The sequence below is a fragment of the Pleurodeles waltl genome, chromosome 5 (assembly GCF_031143425.1).
Source record: "Pleurodeles waltl isolate 20211129_DDA chromosome 5, aPleWal1.hap1.20221129, whole genome shotgun sequence".
In the NCBI taxonomy this organism is placed as follows: Eukaryota; Metazoa; Chordata; class Amphibia; order Caudata; family Salamandridae; genus Pleurodeles; species Pleurodeles waltl.
The window spans coordinates 862,070,009-862,084,903 of record NC_090444.1 but is presented as its reverse complement, the minus strand read 5'-3'; the positions used below and the strand labels follow the sequence as shown (position 1 = coordinate 862,084,903).

Sequence of the window (14,895 nt, the reverse complement as noted above, 5' to 3'; positions counted from 1 at the left end):
ATCAGCATTTTCTCAAGACTGTGTGTTTCTCATCGAAAGCACCTTCTAAACGAGTCTGAAAGGCAGCTATCAATGATTCTGAGGTGCATGGCTTCTTCGCCGTTAAAGTCAGAGAACTTGCAACTTTTTATGAGTGCATCAAGTCTATCAACAAACTCATCCATTAATCTCTTCTGTGACTGTGTGAAGCCTGGGTCAGAGCTGTGACTCCAGATGTGCCAGTCACAGACCGCCTCATATCAATTCTGGGCACAAGTGGCACGCATGAGCAGTTTGCCATATTGTTGTACACCCTCAGGGAGAGCAGTCTTGTCTTCTTGGGAACATACTCCATCCTCGTCACCCATTGTAATGTCTTCCCAAGCCTTTGAGCATGCAGATGAAGTACACCACACAGGAACTACTGTCAAACAATACTTTATTCTTCAGCATACACTCATGCACTGTTAATAACATACATTCCGTTAACCACACCTTAACACCTCCCCACACATTACGTACTTCCTGTTCTCCCAGACCCCCGAGGATTTAAGCATGCACATCAATATGCTACATTTAGCAAGATAACAACAAATAAAGATGTGCTTGTAAAGTTATCACTATGGCCCTAATTATGACATTGGCGGTAAATCCCGCTTACCGACACGCTGACGGCCACCAACATACCGCCACAGTGGCGGATATCCGTTCACCATATTATGACACACACACACCAATCTGACAGAGTACAGCCATGTACACAAATCTGCCAGACTAAAGGTCAGTGATAAAGTGGAGGTCCCAAAACCTATACCGTTACGCCAACAAACCAACGTCTATCACATTATGACCCAGGAATCACCACGGCGGACATTCAGCAGCGGTAAACCATTGGCGGTACATACCGCCGCGCTCAGAATGGACACCCACATACAAAGCAAGACCACATTGGCCATTACCAAATACACACACCTGACACCCATACACACACCACACCCACACCACTATAAAACACACACCCACATTACCCACAACCCCTTACGAACACCAATTGCTACCAGGAGACTCAGAAGAAGAGCACAGAGACAACTAGACACACACACCACTTACACCCATACACCCCTCACACACTTCACATCACACACCCCACCACATTACCCAACACACTCTCACCAACACACATCACACAACACCCATGGCACCACAAAGGCACCCCTGTTTCACTGAGGAGGAGTTGAGGGTCATGTGGAGGAAATTGTCAGGATAGAGCTACAGCTCTTTGGTGCACAGGTATAGCAAATATCCATAGCAAGGAAGATGGAGCTATGGTGGAGAATCGAGGACAGGGTCAACGCCATGGTACAGCACCCAACAACAAGGGATGACATCAGGAAGAGGTGAAACGACATATTGGGGAAGGTATGTTTCATAGCAGCAAGGCACCATCTCCCCATACAGAGGACTGGCGGTGGACCCCCACCTCCTCCCCCACAGCTCACAGCATGGGAGAAGCAAGTACTGGTAATACTGCATCCTGAGGGACTCACTGGAGTAGCCGGAGGAATGGACACTGGTAAGTCAACATTTGCTACTTATCACCCCCCCCCCACATACCTGCAAGTTATCTCACACCCACGCCCTCACTCCCATGACTCCACTCCAACCCACACACTGAACCTACACATCTCACTAACCCCAATGCCAAGCCCTGCGTGCCATACCAATGCATGGACAGCCATCCCAGCCCTGCATGGACACCCATCACTAAAGCATGCATAGCATAGGGAAACTAACATACCCACAATACATCACCATAAACAAGCAAAAGCTGGCAGGACAACACCATTGATAGAGGGGAAGCCAGGGATGTACAAATGTCATACACTTGAAGCAAAATACATCCCCACAGGTACGCCAGCCAATGTCTGTGGAGAGGAGGTGCCACCACTATCCAATCCACCAACAGAAGAGGCCCCCAGTGATGACAGTAACTCTGGACTTCAGGATCTGGAGGACCTACCTGGCCCATCAGGGACCACTGGACAGCCGGTCACCCAAGCACAATCACAGACCACCGCAGAGCCTCCCCCATAAGGATCCAACACCACAGCACCCACCCAGCGTACCCACACCTCTGTCCCCAGGACACATCAATCAGTAGTGTGCCCACCTGTAGAGGCACCCCAGGCCTCACCTCGCCCCCCAAGACAATCAGGGACCTGAGGTTGGTGGCAGTGGGCACGCCGTTCAGGGGACAGGGGCACAGGCAAACAGGGAAACTGGGAGGACTGCTGTGCGCCAGGGGGAGGACAGGAACAGGGAACCGACTCTCCAGTAGGCACTCTCGGAGATCCTGGGAGCCTACCAACATTCCCAGGACATGATGGACCAGATCCTTGACAACGTGCAGGAGAACAGGCGGCTGCAGGAGGGACAGTATCAGGGGATCAGGGAGGACTTGCAGGCCATTAACACCCTGTTTTCCATAGCAGGGGTGCTGGCAGACTTGGCCAACATCATGAGGGAGACAACAGCACACCAGCGGGCCCCTACCACTAGCCAGTCAACTGAACAGCCCTCCACTTCCGCGGCCGCTAGTGGGCAGGAGGCCCCGCCACAGGACCCACAGGCCACCAGCATCCCTCCCCATGCAGAAGATAAACCACCCCCAAACGTTCCCTGCGACCCAGACAAGCCAGAGACAATTGCCAAGACCACCGCCATGAAATAAGACTCTCCTGAATGTCCCTCTTGTGTCCCACTCAGTCACCTTGTCCACTTTGAACTGCCATTGCTCCCCTTTCTATGTCCCCTTGAACACTGCACCTGTGCTACAAACAGACTGGAACAATACCCTGGACTTTCCTCCATCATCACCCCATTCCATTACAGTTTCCTTTCAATTTCTTAGCACTACAATAAACACCCTTGGACAAAACTACTCGACTACTAGTATTTCATGTATTGTAAATGTATATAGATGGAAACAGCTACATCCATTGCAAATGAACTGTACATTGCGAGAGCATAGAAATAGTGACCTTTAGCTGGCTGTAGTGACCACATCAGGACATTGTTGTCATATCACCAACATCTGTAAAAGGATAATCCTTAGGTGACCGTACGTAGAGGTAAAAAGTGGGTATTGCCATCATGCCACAGCCACACAGAATACACCAATACTCATAGAAATGTGAAGTTGCACTGTCTCACCTGTGTGTCATTGGAAGTACTGACAGATAACTGATATTCTGTTGTCCACATCCTCATCCTCTGCCTCCTCATCCTCACTGTCATCAGGGTCCACTGGTGCCACAGGGGCATCTCCAGTCTCCTCCTCCTGCAGAAAAGGGGGAGGTTTTGCAACATGCAGCATGCCACTACTATCTAACAAACCTTCTCAGGTGAGTAGCACAGGGATCCACCTGTCCGATGGAGGCACCAGAACCTGGCCTTAAGGAGGCCGAAGGTCCTCTCAGTGATCCTTCTGGTTCACCCATGTGCCTCATTATAATGTTCCTCAGCCCTTATCCTGGAAAGCTATGTAGCTGCACATGTGTTTTAACAGGGCAGACAACACTCTTGCCAGCACGATTGAGAACATTGGCTGTGACATTCCTGCTGCCAAGCCCACTGTCACTTGGAAAGAACCAATTGCCAGGAAATGGAAAACTGATAGCACTTGCACAAGAGGGGGGAATCCCAGTCGGATGACGGATAGATGAGATCAGGTCCGGCTCCAACCGGGCACACAGCTCTGTGATTGTGCCCTGTCCAGTCTATAGGTGAGTATAATGTGCCTGTCCTCCAGTGTAGCTAAGTCCACCAGGGGTCTGTACACAGGGGTATATCTCCATCTCCTGTTCATCTGCAGCGGTAGGTATCTAAGGGACACAAGAGTGAGTAGGCTGTCACAATTTGAACAACTAAACCACAACAGCAGCCCACATCATGCAATTATGTATTGGGACAGGGTACATTTTGAAGTATGTGCCTATTTATCCCATGACACAGCAATTCGCGATAGGCCTGTTCACCCCCACCTGAAAAGGCGACCGCCTGCCCAGTGTGGAGGGACATTTGGATGTGAGGTAATTCCGCCAACGTTGTGCGTTGTGGTGGTAGGCAGTCGTGAACCACTGTGCAATTCCTCATTGGATAACATTGGGCCCTATGGAGTACAGTGGCCAATGGGGATGTATGCTGGCGGTGACGGTGTACACCGCCGTGGACGTGACCGCCATTTTCTAAATCAATCCTCACTTGTTTCCTGCCCTTCAACAGGAGAACACCTACACTGCATGTGCTGCTGTGACCTGTGTCTGGAACCTACCATGGCCCGTGTGACTGGGGAAAGGGCCCCAGCCTTCACTTCGGAGGAGTTGGAGCGACTGGTGGATGGGGTCCTACCCCAGTACAGACTGCTGTACGGGCCTCCAGACCAACAGGTGAGTACACTGTGTGCACGATGCATGTGGCAGGGATGCATAGAGATGTGTGTGAAGGCATTGTGTAAGGGGGTAAAATCTGTTGGCGGTGTTCATGTTGTGCGCTGGGCTATGTGTGTGCCAATGTTTATGGAAACGGGTATGGTGGGCCATGTGTGTGACAGGCCAAGGAGGTGCGGACCCTGGGGGTCTATGGCAGAGAGAGCACCCACTGTCGGAAATGGTGGGAGGACCTGAGATGCTGGGCAAGGAAGGCTGCGGAGGCCTACCTGGGGATGGCCTCCCAATGAGGAAGGGATGCCCGTCAGAACCTGACCCCTGTGATGGCCCACATACTGGCAGTGGCCTGCCCTGAGCTGGATGGGGTCTTGAGGGACTCACAGCAGCCACAAGGGGGTGAGTACAGTGGGTATCATTACACATTTTGGCTGGTGGGGTAGTATCCTGGTGGTGGTTGTGTGGTAGTGGGTGCCCCTAAGGTCAGGCCAGACATAGCAGTGTGGGTCATCTGAAGGGTAATGGTTGCATGGCAAATACAGGTAACCTAGCTTGTTAGTAGTCACTTTCCAGGCAGGGCATCGTGGGCCCCAGGTGTGCTGCAGTTGGCGGTGTGTGCTCTTCATCACGCCTTGGTGACTAGCCATATCACTGGTAGTGCAAAGCATATTGCTTAGGCCTGTTCCCTGTGTGGGAGGGTGCTGTGTACGCCATCGGTGGTGTTGGTGCAGTAATTGACCCAGTGTTTCCTTTTTCTCTCTCCCCCCCTTTTTTGTTCTGTCATCCTGTCCCTATGTGCATTAGCATCATCTGGCGGAGGAGCAGGGGCACCGGTGACAGAGGGAGCTGCATCCCACATGACCGAGGGAACCAGTGGGACGGAGGGTGAGGGGAGCACCACGGCAGACACAGGAGGAGACGACACTGACTCAGATACCTTCCCCGATGGGAGCTCCTTGGTGGTGGCGGACATCTCTGTGGCCACCCCAGCTGCAGGTACAGCCGCCACCACCGTACCAGCACCGCCCTCCCAGTAGCCCCTTAGCGAGTTGCCTGTGACCGCTCACCCAGGAGGGTGGGCATCTCCTTCGCCGCAGGCACCTCAGGCCCTGCCCCAGTGAGCCCTGCTGCCCTGAGTGAGGAGGCTATTGACATCCTGAGATCCATCTCTGTAGGGCAGTCAACCATTGTGAATGCCATCCAGTGGCTGGCATCCCAGATGCAGCAATGCAGTGCAATCCTGGAGGGCATTCACTGTGGATTGGCGCCCCAACAGAGATCGATTTTGGCTCCGGCCTCCTCTCTGACGGCAGCCATTGTCCATTTTTTTTACCCTCCAACTACCACTTCCCAGTTCCACTCCCCTCAACCCTAACCCATCCCAGGCACACATACAGACGAGCATGCACACAAGGCAACATACAAGTGTGGCATAAGCAAACACAAGCACCACACTTCATCCCACAGGCACTCACACAAACACCATACAGTTGCAGACATGACATCATCCACTGTCTCCCCCCTCCTCCACCTTTCCAGTCACATCCACACTCACATCTGCATGCACTACATCTACGTCCACTATCAGCCTCACCACACCAAGCAGCACACACACCTCACTGGCAGACACCTCCACAACAGCCATGCACGCGTCCCCCCGTCCTCTCCCACCCTGTCTGTCCCCACAAGCATTCACACACCCAACAGCCACCCACCTCACATCAGCATACATCCCATGCACCTGCACCCAAGTCCAGCAGACTATACATCTCCAACAACCACTCCCTCACCCTCCACTCGAATTACTCCTCCCACCTCACCGTCGCTAAAAAGCTTTTCCTTTCCCAATTTGACCTCTTCCCTACCTCCCCCCTCCTGTGTCCTGCACGTATGGGCAGGGTACCAAGGACACAGCCCAGCACCTCAGCCCACGGGGATAGTGGTAGCACCTCCTACTTGTGGTGGTAAGGATATCAAACCGCCATCACAGAAGAGGAAGGAGCCAGCACCACCAGGGAAGAGTGTGAAGGGGCCTGCACCACCAGGGAAGAGTGTGAAGAGTCCTTCACCCCCAGGAAAGATTGTTAAGGGGCCTGCACCACCTGCGAAGAAGGGAAAGGAGCCTGCACCACCAGGCAGAGAGGGGAAGAGGCCATCCTCCTCTGCCAGCAAGGGTAAGGGATCCACGACCCATGGACAGACAAGGCACTCTACACAAGAGGAAGCTGACAGGATAACACCGCCACCACCACCAGTTGTCACGGGCCCCCACCGCCAGCTGTGGAAGTGCAGCCATCAGTGAGTGCAGGGGCTGCCCAGGAGGCTCCGCCAACCACCACCACAGTACAGCCATCGGACAGTGCAGAGGCTGCCCAGGAGGCTCTTCCAAACACTACAACAGTGCAGCCATCGGACAGTGCAGAGGCTGCCCAGGAGGATCCTCCAACCACCACCACAGTGCAGCCGTCACCGCCTGCGGTCACCATGTAGGCCACCCTCCAGGGGCTGCTGTCACCCACTTGAGAGACTGTGGCCTTGCACTCTCCAGGGCAAAGCAGTGGGCATGTTGCCTCCTCCAAAACCAGTGGGGAAGTCACCCACTTGAGAGACTGTGGCCTTGAACTCCCTAGGACAAAGCAATGGGCATGTTGCCCCCTCCAGAACCAGTGGGGAAGTCACCCACTCGAGAGACTGTGTCCTTGCACTCCCCAGGAAAAAGCAATGGGCATGTTGCCCCCTCCAGAACCAGTGGGGAATTCACCCACTTGAGAGACTGTGGCCTTGCATGCCCCAGGACAGAGCAATGGGCATGGAGACCCATCCAGAACAAGTGGGGAAGTCACCCACTTAAGAAACTGTGGCCTTGCACTCCCTAGGACAAGGCATTGGGCATGGAGCCCCACGCAGAACCAGTGGGGAAGTCACCCACTTCAGAGATTGTGGCCTTGCACTCCCCAGGACAGAGCAATGGACATGGAGCCCCATCCAGAACCAGTGGCGACGTTCCGGTATTCAGCCGAGGTGTCAGCCCCCCATCCCCCTGAGGTGCCTTCCCACTTGCAAAATGATGCCCACTCAGTGTTCACTCCGGATGTGTCAGGATACAGGTTGGGCCTTGGACTGTGCCCTATGGCCTTGTGTGCCCTCATGACTTTGGACTGGGCATTGGCCCTTTATGGACATTTGTATATATTTGGTTTGTGTGGTGGGTTTTGCTATGCTAATACATTGTCGGTACTCCAGCATTGTGGACCGTGTTTTACTATGCTGTGTGTCGTGTGCCATTGGTTTACGTGTGCAGCTGGTTGTGTGTGTGTCGGTGTGTGTTGTGCATGTGTGTGTCACTCTCGTTTTCCTTCCACCCTCCCTTGTGTGCTATGCGGCTGAACTCACCGTCGTCGTCTTCGTCGGCATTGGTGTTCCAGGTGGAGCATGACGTAGAAGATCATCTGGAAAACTTGCATTTCAGATTCCATGGTGGCATGGTTCTTCCCTGTGTCTCCAATGGTGAGTCCTTTCACTTCTGAGCTCTGTTTCCGCCAGGCTTTTGTTGGCGTAGGTACCGCCCTGGAAAAGATGGTGGTTTTGTGTGCCTTAATGTGGGCGGTACTTTGTCTCCCGCCTGGCTGTTGTTGGCTGCTGCCATGGTGAGTGTTGTTTCTGCCGTGGTGGTTGGTGTGGCACATTGGCTGTCTATGGGAGTTATTACCACAAGGTCATAATTTGGTGGAACTTACTGCCAGCCTGTTGGCTGTATTACCGCCACTTTCACTCACTGCCAGGGTCATAATGAGGTCCTATGTGTTTAAGATAGAACTGTTTGCTATGGAGGATGTCTGTTCCTTTGTTACTTATTTAAGTGAAAAGGAGATCTGATATTAGGTCCAAATGTAGCTGCACCAACATTGCCATCAGGGTTCTGCTCTTACTTCTGTTTAATAAAGCTTAGCATGGCTCTGATTATCCAAACGCTTACATGTTGATTGCAAGGGCTTCCACAGTGCAGCTTACTGAACTGTAAAACACGTGTTTCATTGTAATTATTTTTGTCTACCATCATTACAATTTTTCTCTGGAATAGTAACAGAGGTCCGGTTCTGGCCACACAACAAATGCTCTGTCAGACTGGCCTCAGGCTGCATGTGACTAAGAGCTGCATAATGATTATTGGTGCCGTAGAGTTCACCGGTAATTACAATTCTGCTCTTTCATTGTCAGTTATGCAAATTGAAATTCCCATTTCAAATGGCATATACAAGTCGTTTCAGCAAAGAAAAGTACTAGTTAAATGGGATTGGGCTCTGATCACTCCTTATCTTACTTTCAAAGAAATGTTTTTTTCGAGATCAGATGTCAGACCTATCTCTCAGGTGTACGAGCTAGCTGTACTGATGCTATACAGCCCATACCATCTGGTTTCACGTCTTCTTGAGCACTAAATAAATTTAATGTATGTATTCAAGCCACACAAGAGGTCTATTTGTTTCTACGGCTACTGGTGTCCCTAGTAATGTTGTACGACGGAGTTGTTCAGGTTGGTTCTTTAGTCCCTATCCGCTCCTGCTAATGGCCTTTAATGAACTTTATGAGGTAACTGATTTGCTCAAAGACTTCTTTTCCTGAAACAAATGTCCCAAGCAGTATATCATATGTCTGTTATTCAACCTTTTATGGCAGATCATGCTGTTATTTCATTCATCATTAAAGAAGAGGAAGACTCCTGCCGTTTGGACAATCAGAATCGTAAAAAAGGAGAAAACACCAATGGGCTACCAGGTCAGAACACACTCAATATCTTCTTGTCAATGTGTGTTGGTGTTTTCAAAGCTGTGAAAAAATGGAGAGCTGGATACTGAGGAAGGGTTGGAGACTATTTGAGATCTTTTGTTGTCAAGATCAATTGTTTCAATTAAAGCTGTCTTTGTTAAAGACTAGTCTTCAAACTAAAAGAAGAAAGATTCATACATAATAGAAGTGTAAGAATTACATAGCTGTACCTTTAACCTCAAATGTACAGCATGACACTTTGTTATAGCCAAGCATTTTTATCATACCTGATCTGTAACCGTATTATCAAAAGTCACATTCTGCAAATCGTTACAGCCACTTAAATCAGATACCATTGTTAGTGAATGCAGGAAGATACAACTCTAATCATTGTTGTTGATACCTAACGGAGGGGTAAGATAAAAATGGAATGGAGATAATGATTCCATACATGCCAACCCTCCTGATTCTGGCAGGAGACTACCGATTTCAAGGTTAGTCTCCTGCCTCCCGATTCCTGCATGTAAAAACCCAGTTCCTCTGAGAGCTTCAGCTGACAGGGCCTGGTCTTGTGTATCTCGGAGTATGCACTGCCTGTAACATGCTCCTGCAGGATAGGGGACAGCACTCGCATCATGCTTTCTCTGCCTGCCCTAGCGCTTTGTCTGTGCTCCTGAAAGGTAAAGAAAAATATATATATATTTAATAACCTATCCTGCAACAGCAGACTTGCAAATCCCATACATAACAGTAACTCGATTCTGGCCCGATAGAAGTCAATGGAAGAAATACATTCTCCCGATTTTTCTCTAGAAATCTTCAACTTTTCTCTTATAAATTGCCATATATGCTGATTCAGAGCAAAAAATATCCCCACTCTCCTAGATGCTTTGGAAGGTATTATTCGTCATTAAGCTAAATAATACACTACTTAGAATTAGACTTGCTCGTTCTGAATCATAAAAGCACATTTCAGTAAATACTCTTTCTCCCCCATGTCGGTTGATTGCCAGTAGCCAAAGTTGAGGTATGTGCGAAGTGTGAAGGAATTAGCAGACAGTAATACGGTTTGATTTTTGTGGAAGGGTCTGTGTCAGTCTCCTAGGCAGTCGTAAGCCTACCAAATGTGCTGGACGTGTTAATGACTATTGTGCCGTGCCCTCTAAATGTTCCTATCAGGGGCTTCCCCCATTGTGAGCCTGGCCTTCAGCTGCTAGACTTTTTTTTAGGGTTTCCGAAGCGAAGAGACATGTAGTCAGAGCGAGGAGGAGCATGTGACAAGGAAGGGAGTTTGTTTTCCTCATGTAGTTACCTGTTGGAAAAAGAGCATAGGGGTTCTATATAGAGAGGAGTTTAGTGTAATGTAGAGTAATCTATTCTCTATTTACTAATTGGATGAATACATCTAATTAATTTCATTTGCAGTTACACTTATGTGTACTGTTCATTCGGTTGGTGGAGAAAAGAGAAACCCATTTGTTTTTATTTCATTACATGAAGAAATAGTTGTCATTTACACTTAATATTCTGTTATACAATAAATGTACGTTTTACAAAAAATATTACATGCCTCATCTTCCTTTTTACATAGGAAAACAGCAGTCATGTGTCGTTATCATTTTACTCCATCACATTTCTCACATTTTTTAATGTCCTTCTCACTTCGCCAGCCACTTTTTAGAATTGATTCTCGAGTTTGTACACACTTATCGTTGCTTCTGTGGGCTGGGGAGTCTGACATACCGTGCTATACATATCCTGATAACTGGACTATTGAATACTGAAAGATACTTTAGGTAACTAGTCCTCTCGATAGAGGAAATTGGGTTGACAACTGAACTATTACAATATGATAAAACTCCTGAACGTAACAGGTTCCCTGTGGAGTTTTTCAGGCATTTCTCCAGTTAATTGACTCATCATCCTCATCTAGCTGTACGAAGAATTTGTGGTTCATTACTTGTTGATAATTGTTTCTCATGTACCTCAGGATAAATAGACATTTCGATTGTTTGTTAATTTCTCTAGTCATCTACTTCATGGTACCTTCATGTATGCATAATATGTCTTCTCTAGTCGAATACATCCTTTCTTATATTTCTGTTTTTTTATATTGAATCATGGATATCTTCAGACAGGGAGTTTGGTCTGTTCTCTCATCAGCAATTCTTTTTGGCACTTCCGAACACCCTTTCCATGCGTATTTGGAGAAAGTTTCTAGCAAGTTTATTCAATTCTGGTAGTTATTCTCAGCTCACCCAGAAATATCTGATTTTAAGGTTTCTGCCGTTCAAAGCTAATAGAAAAAAATATATTTCCTTTTTTACCCATGTTTCCAAAGATGTACTGTCCATATGCACGTGGCCAAAAAATAACATAATGCTGCCATTTTTAAATGGACCACTCACCCCATCAATGACAATGGTAAGGGTCCCTATTGTGACAGGTCCCACTTCAGCATACCTACCATTGGGGCCTCGTAAATTGACCAAACGTGCTTCATGTCCAGCTACAAGCATCCAAAGAAAATGGAAACATCCTCTGATACTGTCAGAGCTCTGCACCCTGTCACTAATTGCCTCATTTCTTCTTACCAGGAGTACACTAGATTTGGCTTTATTTACTAAGAACACTGAACAATACCTAAATGCATCTAATATTTGTTCTGTTCGTGGACAAAAGAGACCTGGGTCCATGACCTCTAGTGTCTCACTGGAAGTCTGTTATCCATTTTCCTGAGCGGAGTCATTCTGCTAATATCTCCACAGCAGGTTTGAACAATAGCGGCAGCAGGGGCACCCGTTTTGTATACCCTGGCCATTTCTGTGTGGCTTTGAGAATATGTATTGCAGTTAATTTACCATAGAGGAGGTGATTGTAGGGTATGTATTATTGACCCAGATTCATTTCAGAGAGGATAGCAAACAATTTGTTGTAGGCTGTTGTCAAAAGCCTTCTCGAAGTCTATGGATACGATCACTATTGGTTCTCGTATCCACGCTGCCAACCCAAGAGCATTGTACAGGCACATATTATTAGGAAACATTGAGCGTCCTGTCAAAAAGCCACTTTGGTCTTGATGGAATTTGGATTGAATAACTCAAAGTAGCAATTAGCAAGTACCGTAGCAAAGAGTTTTGCCTCGGCATTAAGGTTATCCAATAGTATGATTTGCATCTGCCTGCCATGCACCATGGTTTCAGTAACGCACTGATCATTGCTACCTCCAATTCTTCCCGTTGCTTGAAGATGATGAATGGTCAGTTAACTGGAAACATGCTTTAAGATCTCCACAGGGAACCTTTTAGGTACAGAGGGTTTACCTGATTGTAATTGGCCACTTGTCAACCACAATTCCCCTATTGAGAGGACTTCTTCTAGAGAGCATTCAGTGGTCTAGTTATAGGGGTATTTAAATCGGGGTATGCCTGTCTCCTCAGATCCTAAAAGCAACAATAAATGGTTGCAAACTCTTGGATAATGGCACAAAGCCCTGTCAGCGGTCTTCCTTCAGTGCCACGTGTGGTTGGAATGTGCTGATTAATTGCCTCCCTCTTGCTTCTTCAGTATAACAGCTTATATTCTTTTCAGGCAAGCTATCCAAATCTCGATTGCTTTATCCATGAAGACAAGATGACACCTCAGCTGCGAACTGTTCAGCTCATGTAGGAGGGCCTCTTCTATCTTGCAGCACTGCGCTACCAGCTCTTCAGCGCTTGGATTATCAGTTATTGCTGGAGTAGGGTTTGTTGCTTGATGCATTTAAATGTCAAAATTTACCCATAGCCCTTCCCCTGAACAAGGATAAGAATACTTCCCATAGAGTCCTTAAAGAGCCTACAAACCTATATTAAGTTTAGAGTGCTGCTTCTTTGAAACCCTCTCTAAAAGCTGTGTTAAGCCTCCAATCATTTAGGTACTATATGTTCCTACTTTCCCTACAATAACGTCCTAAGTGCGTTGTAATGGAGCATGATATGCGAGCCCACACACTTGTGAATACATTTTGCAATCTCCCTAAGGTCTGTTGCTGGTAGAAAAAAGTAATCAATCATAGAAAAGTATCTATGCACCTCTTTGGATGCAACGTATTACCAGGCAGTTGGTGATATGAGCACAGAACATATTTAAGGCCTTTGGCAAAATCATCTGGCAAAATCTGCCAGTTGATTTTGTTTCTTTCGCTGGAGCTGTTGGGCATAATGCTTGAATGCGGCCATTATTTTGTTGAAGTCTCCCCCGAAGTACAATCTACCCATGTGATACCGTTGAATGAACAAGAAAGAGACAGGACAAAGTCAGAGAGGCAAATACAGTCATATTCATCGGCAGCTGACCCTCCAACAGGCCGTTTCCATTAATTATCTGGCTAATATGCCAACCTAAGGTAACCTGACAAGGGCACATCAACATTGTTACAATGCACTAGTTTCTTGCAAACCCTGCATGCCAAAGTGTCTCACAGCAATGCCTGCCAAATAACCTAGAGTTGGTGCCAAACACATGAATCTCCTTAGTTCCGATGCCTAGCTATTTCCTTGCCCTTCCTTCCGGTGTGTAACTGAGGAAAGGGCCATGGGGTCAACATCCAATGCCTATAGTCACCCTTTGGATCATTTCGGGGGTTCTGTTACAACTGTTTTTTCGGCCTCTGCCTCACTTTCTTAACCAGTATTAGAACATTGGAATGCTGGAGGCTCCATTGAAAACAATGGAGTGCTGCGGGCTTTTACTGGCCGGTAAAAGCCCGCAGCGCCAACATTCCAATGTTCGCTTTGTTCACAGCAAGAGCTGTGAACAAAGCCTCACGGAGCCCGAGGGGATTTAAATCCCCTCGGGCTCCGTGAATTTTTTTTTTTTTTTATTAGAACATTGGAATGCTGGAAGCTCCATTGAAAACAATGGAGTGCTGCGGGCTTTTACTTTACGCCTTCGGCTCGGGCATTTAACGCGGGGATCGGGCCTTTAATAGCCGGTAGAGCCCGCTACGGCGGGTTCTAAGGCTATAGTAGATCGTGGGCGTCCTCACCGTTTTAGTAGCTTTCTAGTGACCCAACCAAGTTCAGATTGCCTCAGAGAGAAGACATGCTTTATAGCTGTTTTTCGAGACAAGGGAGCAGGTAAAGGGCCATCCAGTTACTCCGTCACCTGCCGCCAGAAAGTACTCCCACTCAAAAACACTACTCACTTGCTTTGCAGGATGTTCACAGAGAGCACATGCATTATAGTACCATCGTAGGTCAGACATATGACTTTTAAGTTGCTTTCTTTCGAATCCCACTATAGTGGAAAGTGCTGTACTTAAACGCCACGCCCTCTACTGGCATCTAGTCCCCTGCCAAAGAGGCTGGTTTATCAAGGTCGGGCAGCCCCAAGTTTCACCCATTCACCTCTCAACACAGATTTGGTTCCACAGCAGGGATTTATTACAGCAACTCTAGCACCTGCTTCAGAAGCACTACCCCACGCCTGTCACCAGACCACTGCCCATTTCAGCCTATTCGTACATGGTCAGTTGCTGTGTCAGGTGAGTGGGTTCTTCCCCATCACTAGTGCCGTGCTAGAGTCTGTAGCAAGACTCACCAAGCAAGGCCTCAGATGCAGAAGACTAACCCCACCGGTCGCTATCGAGCTATTTGTCCAGTGCCCTGTTTCTCTGCCACACTTCGGCCTGCTCCTGGCCTCCAGCTTCCACACATTTGGC

General features: G+C 48.2%; 1 protein-coding gene across 3 annotated transcripts in view; it reads left to right on the top strand.

The window, feature by feature from the left end:
* Positions 1–14,895, top strand: part of LOC138296101 (zinc finger protein 282-like) — a 672,699-nt gene that overhangs the window by 286,396 nt on the left and 371,408 nt on the right. For all 3 annotated transcript variants that reach the window (XM_069234955.1, XM_069234956.1, XM_069234954.1), the window contains exon 6: positions 9,102–9,200. In XM_069234955.1, the coding sequence (XP_069091056.1) occupies positions 9,102–9,200 (99 nt within the window). The remainder of the gene's footprint in view (positions 1–9,101; positions 9,201–14,895) is intronic.